Source organism: Aplysia californica, unplaced genomic scaffold, assembly GCF_000002075.1.
Source record: "Aplysia californica isolate F4 #8 unplaced genomic scaffold, AplCal3.0 scaffold00032, whole genome shotgun sequence".
Classification (NCBI taxonomy): domain Eukaryota; kingdom Metazoa; phylum Mollusca; class Gastropoda; order Aplysiida; family Aplysiidae; genus Aplysia; species Aplysia californica.
In genome coordinates, this window is record NW_004797302.1 from 1,830,966 (window position 1) to 1,853,162 (window position 22,197).

At 40.1% G+C, this 22,197-nt stretch overlaps 1 protein-coding gene across 1 annotated transcript in view; it reads right to left on the reverse strand.

Moving 5' to 3' along the window:
• Positions 1–10,923: 10,923 nt before the first annotated feature.
• LOC101850625 overlaps positions 10,924–22,197 on the reverse strand; it is a 16,144-nt gene continuing 4,870 nt past the window's right edge. Inside the window, exons 6-13 of the mRNA XM_005091585.3 lie at positions 21,654–21,724; positions 21,110–21,180; positions 20,351–20,463; positions 19,835–19,905; positions 18,273–18,413; positions 17,466–17,542; positions 16,839–16,932; positions 10,924–15,277 (exon numbers count right to left, since the gene is read on the reverse strand). Of these exons, the coding sequence (XP_005091642.2) occupies positions 15,212–15,277; positions 16,839–16,932; positions 17,466–17,542; positions 18,273–18,413; positions 19,835–19,905; positions 20,351–20,463; positions 21,110–21,180; positions 21,654–21,724 (704 nt within the window). The 3' untranslated portion in view covers positions 10,924–15,211. The remainder of the gene's footprint in view (positions 15,278–16,838; positions 16,933–17,465; positions 17,543–18,272; positions 18,414–19,834; positions 19,906–20,350; positions 20,464–21,109; positions 21,181–21,653; positions 21,725–22,197) is intronic.

Consider the following 22,197-nt stretch of genomic DNA (forward strand, 5'->3'; position numbering starts at 1 on the left):
CAACAAACAAAAAACCCCTAAAAAACAAACCCCTATTACAAATGTTACCTGAAAATAAACCCAAATAAAAAACCCCAAAACAACAAGACACAAATTATGTACAAAGTAGCCTACAGCATATAAATCGAAAAAAAGCAATTAAAAAACCAATGATCAGAATTTCTACAAACTTTATTTTTCCAAACGAATAAATCCGAAGGTATCAACAAACATCCAAGAAATATAACTGGTTGACCAACTTGATAGTCGCTTTAAAAAAAAATTAAAAGTTGGTGTTTTTTTACACCCTTATCGACAAAATTTAGATCAATTTAGGAGGTGGGCGTTGACCCTGCGGCAGTCAGGCCAACCCGGCCTGCCAGGGGATGCAGCACCCTATCCAGGAGAAGAACCGAGTTACTCGATAAAACTTCTCCCCACTTGGGAATCGAACTCGGGTCTCCTGTATGCGACGGCGGAGCGGAGCGCCTAATCGCTACACCACAGATGCCGCTCCTTCTACAGGCACGGGCCACTCCCACACTGGGGAAGTTTCCCCCAGAATTTTTTCCTACCAATACTTAATTTTTCTTTTCCGATCGAGCGGCCATATTGAGTCCTTCTAGCCCTTCGGCCTAATAAATACCTTCCCAATTGATGACCAACATCACACATTGCAAAACACCACACAGGTGGATAGAAATATTTAGAGTAATTAAATTAGAAAAGGCCAAATAGAATTTAGTTACAGTTATAATAGTTATAGTTTTTAGTTCTGTAACAGTTAAAAAATGTTTCTTTAAAAAATAAAATGTAGGTGAATTTCACGCCCCTATGGACACAATATAGATCATATCGGAGATGGGCTTCCAACCCTGCCTATCAGGGTGAACTCGAGCGGATAGGGATACAACATCCCAATAGAAAGACTGAGATACTCGACCCAAATTTTCTCCCTACTTGAGAATTGAACACAGGTCTCCTGCGTGCGTGCGTGCATGCATGCGACAGCGAAGCATCTAACTGCCACATCACAAGACACCATTGGTACTGAATACAACACATTAGAAACCAATCATTAAAATATAAGACGTGTATTTCACTGTCTTAACAAAAAGTATAATTACACAGGCAACCTGGCAGGTTAAATTTTGGAGTAACAAAAAAATAAAGAAGATTTATAAATCCTAGACAAGGACACAAAACATCAAATTGGAAAAAAAAAACATTTTCCCCCCCAGAACTTTGCTGTAACTTGACATAACACAGGAAACAAATAGAAAAAAAAAAACAAAAGTAAAAAAAAGAAAAAAAAAGTAAAGGTAACTGTGATTTAGACCAGACATTACAAAACCTCTGTAATTAATTTAACTGTACATACACTTGCCAAACCAGAGAACATGACAGACATACAATAAAATAACAAATCAGAAAAAAAAAGCCAAAAATAAACTTTAATTGTTGTAGGTGATCTTAACACTCACATCGACACAATTTAGATTGATTATATTTAGGAGGCGGGTTTTGACCCTGCCTATTATTAGGGCCAACCTGGGTTGAGAGGGATACAACTTCCCAGAGGGAAGACCGAGATACTCAATACAAATTCTCCCCACTCGGGAATTGAACTCGGTTTTAACTGCATGCATCAGTGAAGCACCTAACTGCTACACCACAGATGCCAGAAGATACACAATAAATGAACAATTCAGAACACAATTTCTCATACAAGAAAGAGGACAAGTATGTACATTTCAGGATTTGGCAAATCTCCAGAGAATTAAATGTAGGAGCTGCAATCGTAAAATGATTAACGCCTCAAACGACATTATTTATCTCATTTAGGAGGTATGCTACTTTTAGTACTTTTACCCTACCTGCCCATTTGGGCCACAACCCAAGTTGTGATTGTGAGGGCTGGATACAACACCAGACGGGTGGAGGGAGATTCTCAACAAAGCTAACCCAAAAAAACATCCTCACTTGGGACTGAACTCATGTCTTCTGAATGCAATGGCGAAGAGCCTTACCATTCCACCACAGACTCTGATACAACGAACCCATGACATGTTAACCCTTCCAGCTCCAGCCATTTTTGTGCAATCTCTAACCCCAATCACAGCCAATACAGCGGTGTTTCAGAAAAAGAGGCACGCATTCTAAAAAAAAAAAGGGATGTAGTATCTTTGTAATGAGGTATAGATATATAAAAACGTTTAAAGGTACATGAAAATATTAAGAAAATTAAAGTTTAACTAGGTTCGTTAATTTTAAAAAATGTGCACATTCGGTACCCCCCCAGTGGGAGGTAAAAGCGCTGCTGAAAATATACGCGCATGGGGCTGGAAGGGTTAACATTACAATTTACTAAGAATTGTAGGTAATTTATACCCTCATCAACACAATTTACTTGATTTAAGAGGTGGGCTGCTTTGACCTTCCTTGTTGGGACCAACCCGTGCTGAGATGGACACAACATCCAAGCACAGACGTAGATATATAGACTTAAATTTCTCCCTACATGGGAAACAAACTCATATCTTCAGCATGCCATGGCAAAACGCCAAAACCGCTAAACCATAGACGCTGGAAAAATACATATGTACAGAAACACAAATTTTTATACATGTAACAAGAAACAAAATCAGGGCAGAACATTCCAGATTTCCGGAAATCTCCGCAAACTTGACGCGCCCACAAAAAAGTCCTTCATTACACAACCACTCTCCAGTGCTATGGAGATACCCGTCAAGATATCGCCGGCCACCTGTTCAGATGCACCAAGCCCCCATTTTGTTTTCTTTTTCTATATATATGTATTGTAGCTTCTTAATTAATCTGCGCTATCAATTAATATGTGCTAAAGAAATATTTTGTTGAAATTCAAATTTTAAATGTTTGGGAAAAAAAGCAAGAAAAAACATAAGAATTGTAAAAAGAACGAACCAGTTTTTTCTCTCTCAAAAAACATTTTGCTTCCTGGGATTAGTACTATACATTTGAACAGGGTGCCGAGGAATCTTCCCATATTATATCAGGTCACACTGATTTGTTACACCATATATGGATGGCAATTCATTTAATTTATTGCAGAGTTTATTGCTCAACTTGATCCCTAAAAGAAAGGACTTGAGTTTTGATAAGTTCTTGAGTAAAGAGAAGCACATTGACTCAACAACGGTCACTTGGTGCTGGGAAAGACCAAAACAGAAAAATGTAATTGTAGACATTTTACGCCCCACTTCGACACAATTTAGGTCATTAAGGAGACGGGCTGCTTCAACCCTGCCTGTCAGGGCCAATCCAGGCAGCGAGGGATACAATGCTCAAGCAGAAGGACAAAGATACTTGAATAAAAATTCTCCCTACTTGGGAATTGGACTTGCGTCTTCTGGGTGCCACAGCAAAGCACCTATCTGCTATGTCACAGACACTGGTACAGTTAGACAGACAGACAGACACGCAGACAGATCAGAAAGAGAATTAAGAAGTAGGAATGACCATTGGAGCCCTCCAACTACCCTCCCGTAGAAAGGGCAAGATGTCTCATCTATGCCATCAGATCCTGGATCGATAACAACAACTTGGATAGATCAGATCTGATATTACAACATGCCATCAGATTTTGTGTGTGTGTGCCAAGCACTTCTAAATCCGGGGTGGGCAAAGTACCAGTTGTGGGTCAAATGTGGCCCTTCATAGAGTTTTGTTTGGCCTGCGGAAACATTTGGCGCCTAAAAAAAATATTTTTTGGGGGGGGGGGGGGGGGGTAAAAGTGGTCATACTTATTGTTTTCGTAATATACTATAGTGCCAAGACTAGCTTTTGTAGTTTGTTCAGATTTTAAAAAACAAAAACAATTTCAATATTACGATGCAGTTGACATTTTGTATCTTCTAAAAATATTTTAAAATAAAAAAAAAGATTTCCAGCATATCACGTCCAGTTTTAAAAGATTTATCCCCTTGCTGTCTATGGCCTAAAGAAGTGGTCAGTGTTCCTAGATCTGAACAATTTGCCCACCCCTGCTCTAAATATTAAAAGTACAAGGGCACATGGTGGAGTTCACAGTACATGGGAGGGGTCACACCTTACAAACTAAGGCCAGTATTGTCACTGGTTCGACTATGGGCTTATGCTGAATGTTCAAAATTTTTGTTTAAACGTAGGTGTTTTTACGTCCCTATTGAGACACTTTAGATCATTTAGGAGGTGGGCTTCTCACCCTGGTCAAGCTGCTTCAAACTTTCGTAGTGCTTGTAAGAAGGGACCAAAACCAGAAGCTGACAGCTACTGGCAGTGGTACAAAGCACAAAAAAGTGGGAGTGTTTGAAAAAACAAGGAAAAGAAGCTAGGATAATTACTGTTTTCAGCAGACCTGAAACAAAAAGAGCCTCGCAGTACACAATGATGTGTGGTGGAGACAGCAAAGAATACAACAACCAGGTCGGCACAACTGTCTCCTCTGCTGTCTCAAAAGACAGAGTTGCATGCAACAAATTTATAATTTGAAACGGACGGACAAACAAGATTTCCAGCTTCTGACAATCTAGGATGCACAGATCAACCTTTAGTCATTTTAACTGTCCACAGTTTATGCCAAAAGCGACATAATAACCTAGATCAGGAAACCGACTGCTTCAATTTCTACCTCGACTGTCCAAGTCAATCAGTCTGATGCAATATTGCACCCCAGTCCCAGCGGATTGATTGAGACACATGAGAAAACATTTTCCCCAAACGGGAATCAAACTCACAACACATCTGCCGGCAACATGAAATAACTTCTCTATCAAATCACCGATGCCGGTGCAGGTTGCAGAGGGAGTATGAGAGATTGACTGCAGGACAGGTTTTTGCATTACGAGAGTTTTTATGCTGACCTTAAAGGAGAGCTAAGGATGTTTGATGGGAAAGAAGGAGCAATCCACACCAGAGCACCCGTCAACCACCCACAAGCCAATGGCTGGGAGTCTGGGATGAGCACTTGAGCCTGAGTTTGACTAAGGAGCAACACCACCATAAAAGAGAATATTAGTATTAGTACAGAACTTAACTTTTACTTTACTTTCCTGATCAGGCCATCTGAGTTTGAGCCCTTCAGCTGTTTGATACAACAAATAATTTACAGGGTATCGTAACAGAAATGACAAAAAGTGTTCTAAAGATGTGAAAGAACGTATATATTAACTCTCCGACAGTAAATTGTCCTGGTTAACCCTCTAAACCCGCACACACAAAAAGCAGTTAAATCTCGGTATAACGTACTCCTTTCAGACCCAAGATTTTGAACTCTTTAGCTGAGGTATGTATTAGATTAGAATTAGCCAAAAGGCGTAATAAAAATATTGAATAGGACTTGGGGCTTAAGAACGTGAACACTACAGCCGATAGTATGTTTTAAACCATGTATGTACGTTATACTGAGGTTTTACTGCATGTGTCTTCAGAAGTTTTACGCCTCCATTGACACATGTAGACCATTTAGGAGGTGGGCTTCTACCATGCCTGCCAAGGCAGTCTTGGACCCAGCCTGTCAGGGCCAACCTGGGCTGAGAGGGATACAATGTCCCAGCAGAAAGACCCGACATGGTTCACCTTTACAATATTTTCAGGAATGGGCTTGATGTGCTACGCCAAAAGGTCACTACCCTATTTGTAACAGGAAAATAAAACTACGTTTTTTTTTGGCTGCTAGAAATATGCCAAGTGAAAGTATTGAATAAGAAAAAAAAATTGTGCTAAAAAAGTTCAAATACTAGTTTTCGAGATATCTTACAGTTAAAATTCCTGTCAGCACTGCAACTGGCTACGAAAAAAAAAAAGGGAAAAAAAAGGGACTTTTCGGACCTCCTGGAAGTGTGTGTGCATGGATTCAAAATTAAATGATCATAAAATTGTCCGACACGTATCAAGATGATCCACCTGAAGTTGGGCAAAATCTGGACAATTTCAGAAATTGGATTTCTGATGAATGTATCGAGAGAATGGGCACACCTGAACCAACCCAATAGAGGGATGCCAAGGTTCACGCCACATCCTCCCCACGTGACCAGGGACAGACATTGTGTGTATTGCACAACACCCGCAGAATGAAAAAGACGACATTTGTATATCTGGGTTGTACAAACCAACGCCATCTATACTGAGACACAAAAGTTACTGGCCACATTCGGCATTCGGTAGGGCTGCTCTACACTATTTTACTGAGTGCTAACTAACCTCTTGCTGGAATTGTAAACCCAGAAAAATAAATCCATTTATAACATTAATGCAAGCCTGGAATGGAGTGTCCGTGGACATTATTCTTATAAAATGGAAGTATTCTAAACATATCATTATCAATGTCTTTCACCCTTGGCAGGGTGTAGTCCACATACAAGCTCCTTTCATCCTTCCAAGCTCGTTCCAAGTGAGCTTAATCTCTCTCATGTCCCTTTCCACACTGTCATCTCCTCCATGTTTTTCATGGCCTACCCCTACCTCGTGTTCCCTGTGGGTTCCACAGCAGCAACTGTCTTGTGATATTTCTGCTGGGCTTTCTGAGAGTGCGCCCCATCCATCGCCACTTTCTACTAAGTCCTATTTCAACCTTTTGTCCTGTCTTGTACCACAGCTCTTCATTTCTTATTCTATCCTGCCACTTAATTTTCAGTATACCTCTCATACATGATCTGTTGATGAAAGTCTGGACTTTATTCAGTACTGCCTTTGTTGTCTTCCAAGTTTCGCAGTCAAAGAGGAGCATAGACTTGACATTAGAGTTAAAGAGTCAAATCTTGGTGCGCAGTGAGATGGTGCTTGCTTTCCAGACTTTTGATAATTGATTGAATGCTGACGTTGCATTGGCTGGCGGTTCTTGCTTTTAAATCTGCCCACGTTCCACCTTTACAATCGATGACACTTCCAAGGTAGGTAGAGGAGTCCACTTCTTCCAGGGGAGTATCTTCCACTGTCTTTTCCTAAACATAGATTGCACATTATTTGCACCAATTTATTTCCTTTTCCTTTCACAAAGTGAAATCTTACAACTACTTCCACTTTCTGTAAAAAATTTCTGGTTCCCACACTTTTTGTTGTTGTTGACTCATTTCTAAAAAAGCAACTGTTATCCTGTGGACATTTCTTAAGTGATGTATTCTGTAGTAGTAGCCAGACATCATCACTCTGAAAAAGCCAAGCCTAATCATACCAAAACTAAGTGCAGCGGAGAGAAATCAGATTGTCAGTATGCATTCGTCAGGACATAATCTTGGGTGATTATTGCACAACAGTTTAACTGTTTGAAATCAAAGGACAGCAGCTTACTCAGCAAAATCAGTGTACAAAGAACAGCCAATGATCGCCCAAGATGTGGCAGGCCGAATAAGACAACCAGGCAGGACGATGAAACGTATTGTTGAGCTTTAACTTTTAAACTGTCAATCATTTGCCGCCATCATACAAACTGTGGCTGATGTTGAAGTTTGCAAAAAAAAGGCTCAAGCAAATAAGCCTTGCAATGCAGTCGCCTGTATACTTGCAGCCCGTTCAAGGGGCACTACTGAACAACCCGCTACAAGTGGGCGATTGCTCATGATCGAAGGTTCATTCAAGTCCCTGTGGGATACTGTGCTCTTCTCCAATGAGAGCAAATTAAATCTCTTTTTTATTCCTTTCTGATAGATGCCACCAAATCTGGAGAAGGGACGGTCAGCGATACTAAGACAAGTGTATTCTGCAGACCAATCGCTTTGGTGGAGTGTCTATCACTGTGCGGGCAGGAATCAGCAAGTACCATAGAGTGCACTTCAATAATGTTGTCAAAAAGCACTTCGGTACTTTTATCAAAGTGCACTTCATTTATGCTGTCTTTTGTTTGTTTGAGTAAGTGTTTTACGGCACCATCGTCTCAGTTTTGGTCATATGTGTCACGCCGCCGTAGAATTAGGCGCTCCTCAATTTTTGGGAATGTGTAGTTATTGGTATCGCCTTAAAGCTTATGCATTTGTCTTACTTTCGATGAACGAAATACCCATTTATCTTGAACACAAGTCTAGATATTTGCGATTGAAGGAGGCGGGGGTCGTTTGGTTTCAGAGGTAAAAACAGCGATAAAATGGTGACCAAAATTTGGTTATTTACATTGCCTGAGAGTCTATGGAAACTGGCAATTTACATCTTTTGTGCTATTAATCAACGTTTTTCAGCGAAACCCATACAGAAATGGGTTCTTGAATGGACATAAAAGGAGTAGAGCCAAAAAACAAGTTTTCTATAAAAATTGCCTACCCAGGGGAAAAATGCCAATTTCTTCAATGTCATTATTTTGATGAGCGCCTGATTTCACCACGATGCCTCACATATATTTATGTTGTTAAAGTGCACTCCACTGTTTATGTGGTACACTTCATTAATATTGCCAGAGTGCACTTTAGTACTGTTGTCAAAGTGCACTTCATTAATGTAGACCAAGTACACTACAGTAATGCAGACAGAGTGCACTTAAGTAACAACTACTGAATCAGCAGTCTTGAGTGTTGTGAGTTGTGAGCACGCCAACAGGCAGCTGTTTTATTGAACTACTATTTTGTGGTGTTTCTGACAGTTATAAGCTCTGGATAGTATAAAAAATCATACCACCATGTGTATTAAGATCATGTGATTCATTTGGTATAAAGTTTTCTTGAAAGAATGAAAATTACAAGAGATAATTCAACTTTTCTGTATTGGTGGACTGGTACAGTGTTGGTCTACTTGTTTTTCTCGGTTACTGGAGAAAGAGGAAAGACTTCAAACCGTCCAAAATGATGCTGCACGTTTAGTTTAACAGAAAAGAAAGCGAGACTCTGCTACACTTATTTTACGGACACTGTGCTGGCTTCCTCTTGAGAAAAGAATTGTACAAGTCGGTCACTCTATGTCACAAATTTTGAATGAGAATGCACCATCACATTAACCCTTACATTGCCACATTCGACATTTGCCGAATCCGCCGAAGTGCATTCTGGAGAAAGAGGAAAGACTTCAAACCGTCCAAAATGATGCTGCACGTTTAGTTTAACAGAAAAGAAAGCGAGACTTTGCTACACTTATTTTACGGACACTGTGCTGGCTTCCTCTTGAGAAAAGAATTGTACAAGTCGGTCACTCTATGTCACAAATTTTGAATGAGAATGCACCATCACATTAACCCTTACACTGCCGAAGTGCATTCTGAGTGCCACATTTGTCGAAATTTTCATAGGCCGAAGAGAATCATGAATTAACGAAAGCACGAAGCCTCCAAAGTTGATATGAGGAGTTAACTCCAGTTGGAATATATTTTTCTCGGCGTGGAAGTTGTTCTCGACGTTAGATCAACGATTTTTGCGAAGTTCGAAGTGATTTTTGCTGTTTCTTTACATTAGCAACCAGGAAGTTATGGATTCAGATGATGGGAGTAATCTGAATCGTCAGGACTCTGATTCTGGCGAAGAATTTGGTGTGGAATCGGATGATTCAAGTGCTAGTTTACACGATGAACCTAATGTCGATAGATCTAGGCCTAGTTCTAGTAGAAAGAGTGACAACTATCGAGACATCGATGAAAGGGGTGATGCTGGTAATGAAAAAAGAGGGGGCGAGGCAATCCAAATGTTCTTGTTCATCATTGGAACTGGGAGTATTCAGAAAATCCTGAAAACAGAAATCCCTTAGATTGGCACTTGCAGTACTACTTCCTACCCTCTAAAGATGCTGAAAATTTCAGTGCTTTATGCTAAACGGTTTATAAACGAAAGCAGTTTTCCCACGCCCAGTCATTTTTTTCATTTTTTTTTTACTGAAACGTGGTGGCAATGGGAATTACATAAGCCTTGGCTGGGCGTGGCAATGTCAATGTGAGGGTTTATCAGATCGTGTTGAAACTGTTCATTCCAACTCGCAGTTTAAGATCATCAGCTGACAAAAAGAAATGTCTTTTACCATCTATGAAACTTAGAACAAGGGGTGAAAGGGCATTTGAATATCAATCAAGGCCCCAAGATCTGGGATGCTTAGCCCAGTAGTTTAAGAGAGATCAAATCCTTTGATTCATTCAAATGTCAGCTGAAGTCATTTCTGTTTTTTAACTTGGTAAGATGAATATTTAGAGAGATTTTCTTTTGGTCCGAATAGTTGTTACGCCCCTTGTGTCAGGTGCGGTACCTCATGCCCATTTTAAACAATGTTCAAGTTTCATCTCTTGTTGTGTAAGTTTTTATGATCTTATATTAATACATGTTACAGGAGCTGATATGTATTACTGAATTTGTATTTTGTTGTGGACTTATACATGCAAGAGTATTGGCATAGTATTATTTCCTATTTTCAAAGAAAATAATTTAAAAACTTATAGACAAGTGGCGTGAGAAATGTTTCATTGACATTGTTTTATGTAACTGTTGTATTGTAAAACACTCAGAGCCTGTGTACTTTAATTGGGGTTGAGCGCTATACAAATGCCATATTTTATTGTATTTACATAACGAAGACCAGTGCACTTCACTAATCTTGTCTAAGTGCACTTCATTAATATTATCAGACTGCACTTCATTACGATGTGTCTAAAGGCTTGTACTGATCAAAGCAGAAAAATCTAAAAGAACAGGTTGTTCAGAAAGTAGGGAAAAATCAGGTTTGATCAGTACAAGCTTTTAGACATCAATAATAACACATCAGAAAACCTTAATTTTTAATCTTAACATATTAGTTAAAATCCCCCCCCCCCCCCAACCAAACGATATGAGGACCGAAAGATGTCGAAGACAAAAACTCTGCACGCTGCATCCACGTAGTAAAAGATACAGACATATTTTTCTCATAACAATGATGAATCTCACAGTGTGTGAATTAGCATCAACAAAGCAACAGGTGTTGGCTGTGCTCTCAAGTGAGGAGCGGCAAAAGTACACCCCCCCCCCCCCCCTAAAGATATTAAAGATATTTTTTAAAAACCTGAAAAGATTATTTTAGTGTCTGGTTTCCTTTCTTAAGAGACACTGAATGAAACTTTAACACTTTGGACAATTAACCCATTTGCTGCCAGGCCTGTTCCACAATTGTGCTAAACAGTTCTTGACAATCTCAGGCCAGGCAGGGAAGGGGTTAAACCAAAACAGATTCGTGGCCTCCAAAACTTGACACAATAATTACATTAGGCAGAATATGAAACAATTTAGGAAAACTTCCAACAACAGCGTTTTGCATTTTTACCAACTTGTCCTTTGGACCGATGCACCCTTAAATTCACAACACTAAACCACCTCGGAGGCCATGTTTTCGTTACCCCCCCCCCCCTCCAAAGAAAACCCCAAACAACCCAAGCCCAAACAATACATCCTTCATGTAGTTCTGTAAAACTGTATTCTTTGAGATTATTGAATTTTGTCAAAATAGGGTCGTAGTTGTAAGTTGTTTTACGTCCCCATCAACACAATTTAGATCATTTAGAAGGCGGGCCCCAGAGAGAGATTTCCCGTCCAGTACAAGAAGATCATCAAGAATATTTGACTAATAGAAAAGGTAGATTCATTTCCACCATACAAACAAAGCGGTTAAGTGCACCGCATCTGAGGGAAGTAAGAAATTATTTTGTTCACCTCTCAATAAAAAAAAAATCCCCTTTGACAAACTTCCATGTTTAGAGAACCTCACGGACAATATGTGACATTGACAGCCATGCAAATATGGCAGGAAAGGAATTAACTCACTAACTGCCAGGGATTGAAATCCCAATTGAACCTCCGACTTGGCATTTCAAGGTTTTTTTTACATCATTCACAGTTGGATAACTAATCAGAAGAGACACTTTTTTCGTATGCTCATTTGAAATATAGACAAAAATTAACACGGAATTGCGGGAGCTACAGGTTGAGGAAGTGCGTAAAGCAACCTGAAAGGTACTTAAAAAAACCAACCCAACCCTTTTTAACAGAACTGGGATTTAAGTATTCTAGATTACTTTTCTGACCATCTGGTAGGCCTTGTTTAATATCAGAACCTGCAGAAATTATCAGTTTTTCCGTTAAATGCTGGATGATATGCAACATCCACCGAAAATGGCGAAACACTAAGCCAGACCTAAAAAAAATACCTGATGCAACTCACCCCACCAAAAAACAAAACAAAACCCCTCCACGAAAGGTACACAATTGGATCAAGAGATGCAACTACAGAATTAAACAAGAATTAAATAGTATGCCATCACTTTCCGCAACTGTCGAGATTAAAGGCGGGTCAATAAAAAGTGTAAAAACAGGGGGCAGGTTCGGCGTATAATGTATCAAGTCTGTACCACAAGTAAGTTTCCCTGCTCTGTAGAATCAACAATTTTTATTTTTGATATAAATTTTTTTACATAACTCTCTTTATTTTCTCTAGCCCTATTGTAATGATTGACTCTTAATTTCGTTCAATTTACAATTTAGTTGACTTTCTTTGTCCCAAAAATATGTCTGTCTCAAAACCAGTACACCATTGGTCAGCAGACTGTCCTCAGGAGACAACAACCCACTTTATCTTCTCCGCGGGAGAGAAAACATCAGGACCAAAGATGGTGGTTGGTGCCCAAAACATGGGGAACATATGGGGTTTCCACACCATCAACGAGGAGTGTAGGGCTGCTCTTCCAGCCTCTGGGATCATCATCAGAGGTAAGCGCATTGATTTGTTGGTGGACAACCCGTTCTCAATGAGAGGGCAAGACAGCAAAGAAATACCACCAACAAACTAACTATTGACAGCGTGCCAATCAGTTATAGTAACAAGGAAATTTTAAAAAAGCCCAGAGGCCATCGATGTTGTCCCTCGTTCCAGGATTTTAATGGAGTTTTGCTGCTACCTAGACGGGAAGCTGACTAACCGGGTAACTAGAAGACGATTTTTGTACATAGATCTCCCGGAAAAACCCCTATCCAGAATGGTTGAAATGGGTCCTTTCAGAGCTTGTCTCTTTTATAGAGAAATGCCTCGGCACTGGACATTGGGCCAACAACTGCCCAAACCCTGAAAGGTGCCTTGACTGTTGGCAGGAGGGTCACAGGCGGAGACGAGCAGTGTCCCAATACAAGTAGTGTCTTTGGAGATCTTCGTAATGAGGATGCGAGTCAGTCTGAGAGTGGTGTCCGGCCTATTACTGATAGGGTAACTGCCAGCGAGGGAGAAGAAATTCAAGTCTCGCTGTATCCACACAAGTATCCGCACAAGTAAATGACGAGGGGCTAGAAAACTCCAGCGTTAATGCTTCTTCGACTGAAGAGGAGGGCAACGAGGGTACGGGGGACCAGATAAGTAAAAGGCAAAAAAAGACAAACAAGAAAAAAAAAGTAAGAAACTCACAAAACAGGAGTCTGTACATACACTGATTCGCAAGATTCTTCGACAGAAGAGGAGGGCAGCGAGGTTATGGGGGACTAGATTAGCAAGAGGCAAAAAAGGAGAAAAAAAAAGAAAAGTAGGAAACCCATGACGGAGCCAATAATTATACGGAATCGCAAGAGTGTTAAATAGAAGAAACCAGAAAGGTGTAGGAGCTTTGAAAGAAAAGGATGGTAATATATAACATCCGAAAAGACCAACTTACAAGGAAATTAGATGTACGGACGATAGGGGAAGAGGAAGAGGAAACATTACGGAAGTGAAATCAGCAGAGAGTAATATGTTGCACAAATTCCTCCACAGAGTGAGATCACACAGCCACAAACGAAGGCGTTCTTCGTCCCCGCGCAACGGTGTTCAGCCAGAAATCAGCCGCTGCGGACAGAGGGACAGAAGCCACAAAGACCGGAGGAGGCAGTAGAGAGGAGACAGGCTCAACGGACACTTGGGCTTCCACTTGGACAAGGATATTTCGACTACTGATATGGCGAGGAATAATAATGGAAAGACAACAAAAAATCAGCTGAAAGTAGCAACTCCTCAAGTACAGGACATCGGAACTACAAGAAAAGGATAGCGGTCTTTAGGAGCCTAAGAATCGAAAGATTAAGCATAAAAGCATTAAAAGATACATACCTAGTTGACTCATATTTTCAACAGATCAATAGGCAATGGGGAGGGATTATTCACTATGGTTCAGGTATGAATCACAGCAAGGGTATGTATGTACTCTTTTTAATCCATGGTTCACAGAGCAAGATGTGAAACTAATTTTTAAAAGTGAAAGAGTAATAATTTCGCCATTAGTTTCTCATACCTAAACAAATATGCTTTTGATTCAATACAAAAACTGTTGATCTCAAAGCACTTTTAAATCCGAACGAGCCAGTAGCGAAATGCAATGGACATGTCCGTTTCGGTCACAAAGTTAATATTTCTTCCTTGTCTTCAAATCCCTGCCCTCTTAGTACTACTTTGATTTGGGGGAAGAAGTGAAAGTCACATGGAATAAAGGGACATATTGCCCTTGGAAGAATCGAAACACATAATAAAATATGGTTGCATTCGTGGGATTCAGAACAGAAAAAAAAAATCAGCAAATTTGAGAAAAGTGGCCAGGTCTGCTCGAGCAAGTGGTCGTCTTCCACCATGACAAGATGTTGTGCTCACTGCTTGAAAAGTCACCCATCTCCTGGACTCCTGACAGTAGGAAATCCTTGAACATCAAAAGTATTCTCGTGACATAGCACCATTCAACCCTCATTTCTTCACAAAAAAAAAAAATCAAAGAAGGACCAAGGTGGCAGTGATTTCAGGACAAAAAAGAAATTGTGCTCAAAACAAATTCTCCGCCAAGGACTCTGGCCAAAACAGACATGGTCACTCCGTTTGGCTACCAACTCCATCAGATGAAAAAGCTCACTTATATCAACGGTTGTTTTGTTAAATAGAAAGCATATTTCTGTAGGTAGGCACAAAATTTCAGGTCTGTAAAATAAAAAATGTTGATTTTACTGAACAGGGAAACTCACTTCTGGGACGGACCTCGTATGTGTAGGCTTACTGACTCAGTGTCGGTATTGCCAGTCAAAGAGTCACGAGGACCTCGTCAGTTGTGCCTTTAAGCCAACAAACAAAAAGAAAACATTTGTTTGATTTAAAAGTAAAACTATCTACACAGTGCCATCAACACTGACAAATCAACATTTTTACACCCCTTCTGCTGGCTGGATGCTGTTGTCATCAATCCAGCATTGTCTGGATGCACAATATTATATTAGCAGCTAGTTCACCAGTTTCATACTGCTTTCACTTTGCTGCATCTTCACGATTCAGAAACATCCACACCCCTGGATCAGCTGCGACCTAATACCTTCTCCAAAATTCGCCTCACAACGGTGTTTTCGAAAGGAACATCAACCTGAAAGCATAAAAACAAAACAATGCAGATAGAAATATGAACTTAATACTATTAAAAGGATCTCAGGTCAGCATGACAGAAGATTGAAAATACGTGGAATCAAACACTGAAAACTGTATACAGGTGATTAAATAAACTGGGGAAAAGCAAAATACAAACAGATAGACAGTAAGGAAGTAGGATGAACCAGCTTCATCCTCCGCCCAACTACTGTCACTCCAGCTGCATAAGAAAAAGAGAGACAAACTGATGCCGTAAAGAAGTAAGATCAACCAGTGCCATGCTCCAGGCATCCGCTGCCACAAACTATATTGTCTTAAGCTGACAAAACGCCTTTTTTTTTCATTTCGGCGCCAAAATGTTTTATTTGCTAAATCAAAAGCTTGTTCAGTAACCCTACTTGTGTGAAAAAAATCAAATTGAAACTGTGACTAGTTTTTTAATAAATCAGAATTCAAATTTTGGAATGACTATTTTTAAAGGATTACGCTGACAAAAAAACTTTTTCTTGAAACCGCTCTAAAGCCCCGGTTACATGCAACAATATATTGTATCAGAGAGAACTGTCCGTTTTATCGAACTGCGTGGTCTGTTTACACGTTCCAATCTATTGTTCAGTTTTCTATTGATTGAGGAGATTTCTCGTCATAAAGCCACCTTGTCTCTTTGTGACGACAGCGATTTGCCTGCTCTCTATGTGAAGGTATTGAGCTCTGGACCTAATGAATGAGAGGCAAACACTACCACTAGATCACAAAAGCCCCCCCCCCCCTCCCCTGTACATTTTGACATAGCAGAACAGTGTCTTTAGAAAAGGGTGGCCATACTGTAGGCATACCGTGTGGTGTGTAGAACCGGAAGCTTTGACTTGACTGCAGATGTGCAACGCACCAAGTGACCTTGATGCACAGCTTCACAAATGACGATCAACTAAATAATAAAAGTGCTAAAATATACATAATAACGCACCAAATGAGGTTCTTCGCGAGCAACTTCGCTTATTTTGAGATGCTGATTCCGAATATGAAATCAGTTTTTACGTACGATAATTATTTTTAAAAATTAAGAGTCCTGAGTTTAATTCTGCGCAGCGGCAAATTTCAAAGTGAATCTACGTCACAGCGCGCCTCCCTCAAAACTGAACGTGATCGCACGGAAAATATCAAGCAGCGCTTGATTTCTCGACCGAGTCTTCAAACCATCGTTCAATCGTCCAAATTTTGTACAATTTTGAGGTAACACCTAACGATTTATCGTATGATCGCTAGATCGTCCAGTTTTTGTACAATTTATCGGTACGTGTAACCGGGCCATAAAAGAGAAAAAAAAGGCGTTTTGTCAGCTGACGGCAGTATAGCGATGGGGAAAGAGAAAGCGAAACAAACACATGGAGAGTGCACACTGCTGACGATAAAGGTCAGAGTAATGCTATTAGTCTCTGGTATCAGTTTAAAGGGAGTGCACAGATCTCTTTTTTCATAAAACCCCTTTGCAAATAGAGGGCCAAACAGGAAGGAGACTGAAAGAACAGCTACCAGCAGCTCAGAGACCAAAGTGTTACCTTTATTGGCAGTCCTAGCCCATTGTTCCCATTTAACTCTTTGACTGCCTTGACTACATCATATACCGTCTCTAGGTAGACATAGGCTTTTGTACTGTGAAGGGAAAACAAATACAACTATCAAGTGAAAAAGAAACATGAGTTTTTACATGCACAAAGTCTTCAATTTCAAATACATCGAAAGTAGTTATAATCAAATGCACTCCAAAAACAATCTTAAAAGAAAAGGAAATAATAATTGTCACCCACCAATCTCAATAACAAGCAAGGGTATTTACCACCACCCCCCACCCCAACCCAAACTAAAATTCATGACAAGGAAACTTAATTTGAAAGACATAACTAGAATTTTAAAGAGTTTTACAGCACTTGCAACACAAGTTAGTCAAATAAGGTGCGAAGATTAGGGGTGTTACTAGAGAGTAGCATACGTAGAAAAAGAGGAGTTAAGAACCATAGATCAAAGCACACAAGAGCGCCCACCCACATAAATACATTTATTTACATTTCAATCTCATCAACTCTAAGAAGCAGACAAAATGCAGTTATCATTTTAAGTATATACAGTATTGAAAAACAAAAAATGTGTGGATTGGACAGAACTGGACAAATCCAAGGATCACTCACCATCCGGGTCCACTGCCATTATTAACCATACAGATGTCCACTATGCCGTACGTCTCAAACAGTTCCCTCAAAGAGCTCTGAAATTGCAGATATCACATTCAAACTTTTAAAATATTAAATGAAAATTAATTTTTTTAGGAAAGGTATGACACCATTGATCTGTCACAACAAGAGAAATTCAATCAATTCATTGCAAGGCTTCATCTCCCCCCCCCCTCCCCCCCCCCCCCCCCCCCCAAAAAAAAAATCAACTTATTTGTGACACGATCATAAAACGCCTAGCTACACGTTTATATTCACAAACTTCTTTTTACCCATGATAGGAAGTTTCACAATTCAGTTGAGCATAATCAACAAACAAAATTTATATTGTCTCAGTAAAAACATGCACTTCCAATGTGAAACTGGTGAGAAAAGCAAGACAGACAGAGAGAGACAAAAGAGTAAAGAAATAGGACCTACCTGTCGTGCCCTCCAACCACTAGCGAAAAGGAGAAGTTTCATTCAAAATTTTAATATGAGAGAGAGAGAGAGAGAGAGGGGGGGACAAAGACAGAGAGAGAGAGAGAGAGGGGAAGGGAGACAGAGAGAGAGGGGAAGGGAGACAGAGAGAGAGAGAAAGAGAGAGAGAGTAGAGAGAGAGAGAGGGGGGAGAGAGAGAGAGAGAGACTGAGAGAGACAGACTGAGAGAGAGAGAGAGAGAGAGAGAGAGAGAGAGAGAGAGAGAGAGAGAGAGAGAGAGAAAGAGAGAGAGAGAGAGAGAAAGAGAGAGAGAGGTAAATAGAGAGAAAGAGAGAGAGAACATACCACTAAGGTGTTTGGAGGAAAAAATCCCACAAAGACACAACAGTCCAGGTCAAACTCCATCGCTCGACCACTGTAGCTCCCCACAGGCTCCAGGGCAGGCATATTGGAAAAGCCACATTCTGTCCTCGCACCTTTTGCCGCCTGCACAAAAAGAAATGCAATTTTACTCTTGTTTTAAATTCTTTCCTTCATGGAATGAGAAATTTATCATTTGTCTAAAAAACAATTAGAATAATTTAAAATAATTGACACCTACGCCACTCCTGGTCACCACTGCGCAGCACCCCATCTTTGAGCTCGGCATACTGTGTCTGGACCAATCAAACACCCCAGTGTCATTGACACGACATACTTGGCGTTATTGTGAGCCAAACACAATTCAACACTGAATATAAAAATACTAACATAACCCAACCAACTACCCCCCCCCCCCCCCCCACCAAATTATAATAGTAACTCAAAACAGATTTCTTTTCTTGGCCAGGAATTCTTTTCTTCATTTGCAGCTCCAAATTTCAAGCATTGGTTATGGTAATGGCAAAAATTGTAAGATCGTTTACTTCACTCCTAGTTTTTGTACCTTCTTGTTGAGCCCAATTCTGATCTTGTACCCTCTAAATTAGGGCCACCTATCTGAGACTATCAAACTGCAGAAGCAACAACCACCCAATCCCCCCCCCCCCCCCCCTTGTGTTTTCTCAACATTATAATGACCCTGTTCAACACAATCCCTTTCCTCCTCAACAATGAGTGGTTGTTACAAGAGCCTCAACTCACTGGCTACCCATACTGCTTATGACACAGACATAGTACTGTTTCCGCTGACCACCTTTGCCGCAGCCCCTGCAGTTGTTTTTTTTAGCTCAGAGGTGTTTTTGTCTCGTTATTACATAATTTTTGCGACAAAGGTACTGCTTTTAGAAACTACAACCATTTCTGCACCGAAAGAGCAGAAAAACGGAAGAAATGCACTTCTGGTGCTGAGCGCGAAGTGCTGCTGTGCATTGGACAATGTTTCCGTGTTTATCACATGAAGGAGAGTTACTAACTGTAACAAACTGTGATAATTGGATAGACTGTTGCCATCGTTGGTCCTTTTTGTGTTCTCTTTGGGTATGTGCCCCAAACAATAGGAAACAAACATTTTCGTTACACATAATTCACATTTGATTTGTTTTCCTGGATCCCAATCTGAGGTCCAACCAAAGTTCTTGTGGTAATTTCCAGCCCTATCTTTGTAGTTTTCTAAAAAATTACATGAAAGAAAGAAATCTCATTCTTTTTGTTGCCTTACAATCTTTATTAGGTCCATAATGAGTGTGCAAAGTTTCATGACTTTATGTCAGTTGGTTTTGTCACTGTGATTGTTTGGAAAACAATGAAATAGCAAGTGTGCAGGGTCCATCAAAGACAAATATGGAGGGTTGACAGCGAGTGAAAATGTGACCAATTTCAAATGCAATTTACATTCAGAGACACCACATGTTCAGGTGGAACAGCTTCAAAAAGTGAGAAAACTTGCACACAGCACTTTATTGTAAAACTATGCAACTCACACTTACTTTATTCACCTTGGCTTTCTTTGATAATATTGTAGACTCCGCACCATCAGACTTGACGGACGCGTTGTCGTCTGAAACACAACCAAAAAAAAACGATGACATTTTTCAAACGCCCTCCCGTACATAAATCAGGTCAGCTTCCCGAGGAAGTAGGCTTACTTTGATTAACTTATCGGAACACTAGGCATTACCAACCCCCCAATCACACTGCCATTAACAGAGGTGATGGCCCATTCCCTGAAATGAAATGCAGCACATTTTAAAAAAGGCCACGATGACTTCTGCTGCATTTTTTCTCAAACGCTTTTACTCAGGAAGCGAGAAAATGTACTGTGCTAAAGGACATGAACCCTTGCTTGTCACCTTGAAAAATCCACCCACCCACTTACTTTACTTTTACTTTTCCGACATAGCGGCCATTTGGGTTCTAGCCCTTCGATCTGGTCCCCACCCACTACACTCACATACTGTGATTCACAGAAAAGAACAGATTATTTTCTACTCTCTCACACAAACCTCGAGTTTTATTGTAGCCAACATATAGTTCAACGTTCGTTTGCATTTTTCCGTTCTGTTCTTGTATCATTCTGTCTCCCTCAGCCCGATTTTTCACTGTTACGAAGGCGAAGCTGAAAATAAATCAAGCATATTATTTAACTAAATAGTTTGAGTAAAGAGAATCACATCACCACAATATGATCACAAAGTGCAAGGAAAGAGCAATGATTTTTTTGTTTCAAGGTCATGAGTCGAATGGGTCGTGCTGTGCCAAAACGGTAACTTTTGTGACATCTACGATGGAAAATCTGACTAGCTCCTACTCAAATCGATCAATCCGATTTGAAGTGTGCACTGGGTATAAGGAAGTGCTTCTATAAACAAAATTTAGATTCAACTTTTACTAGACCCTGTGGGGAAACTCAATTTACAATGACATACATCTAAACCCACAAGTCACGAACGGTCATTATATACAATATCACACAAACAGACAATCAGCACACCAGCTGGTTGCCAAGGTGCAACATCCCAGCTTTCAGCTAGGCAGGGTTAATACTGAGCAGATTTTTTTAACCAAGACTTTTCCAAGGCCAGATTTCTTTTATCAAAGACAAATAACGTGTCATTTCGTGTCTTGTTCAATGACATATCCCACCCAGAGGTCACCAACCCAAATGCCATGTCACCAACATAATAGGCTGGACATAACTGCGAGTCTCTGCTTATTAACTACTGGGCCACAAAAATTGACAACACAAGAAGACAAAGACTTACATTTTCCGGCCATAGCATCGCACGCAGACAGAAACTGGATCGTATCTTTCTACCATCTTTCTGAACTCTTCCTGTAACACACAAATTATTAAATATTGAAATCCAACTAGTCCATAATGTTAAAAGTTTAGACAAACAAGAAACTCTTAGGTCGATATGGAAAAGCACCACTTTTTTTCGATGAGTAGACCAAAATATATTTTCGGTTTGTTGGTTTCAGAAAAGAAAACATCCACACAATAATGGGCATTTACCACAGGGAAAGAGTAAGACAGACACACAGAAACAACAAATGGAAAGATATTTTTTTCCTGACCATGCCTTCTTCTGCTTATAATTCAGTCTTCATTTTGACATACACAACATGTCACCTCCTACATCTGACAACTTGAGTCCAGTAACTGGTCAATCAAAAACCCCAACTTCGAGCTATCACATTTACCCCACGCTGGTCTGGCACAACCCTGACACTCCCCCCCCCCTAGTACAGAAAGAGTTAATCTGTTCAAATGAATCATTCTATTATTAGTACATGCAGACCTACTTCATGCTCAATTCGTCCGACAAACAGATCCAAATGTTCTTCAGAAGAGCCGGAGACCACGGCAGCAGAATCTGGAGAGACACATTCAACACATTAAGAGAGAGAGGAAAGACAAACGTGCGTTGCTGTCACACTTATTCCTACATACCTCATAAAATATGCTAACGTTCAACACATGAGTATAAAACATGCAAAAACGAGAGACCATTTTAACATTACATTCAATTTAAACCAGTATACTACCTGAAACAGTAAACATACAGTCCAACCTGCCTCAGCAGTCACCTGCATTAACAGCACAGCCACTGTTCTGTGAAACCCTTGTGTTTTTCCTTTATCTTTAACCTGTCCCTATCCACCGTGGCTATGACCGGTCATTTTTGCAACAAGTCAGCCTCAAAACCTGCTCATAACAATTTTGTTGGAAATGAAATCGAAGATAAAAATTAAGATAACAAATTTCAAACATGTCCATAGCAGCCACCAATCGATCATGATCACTTTTCCTTTTCTCAGTGATCTTGAGTGACAGTGACCACTAGGG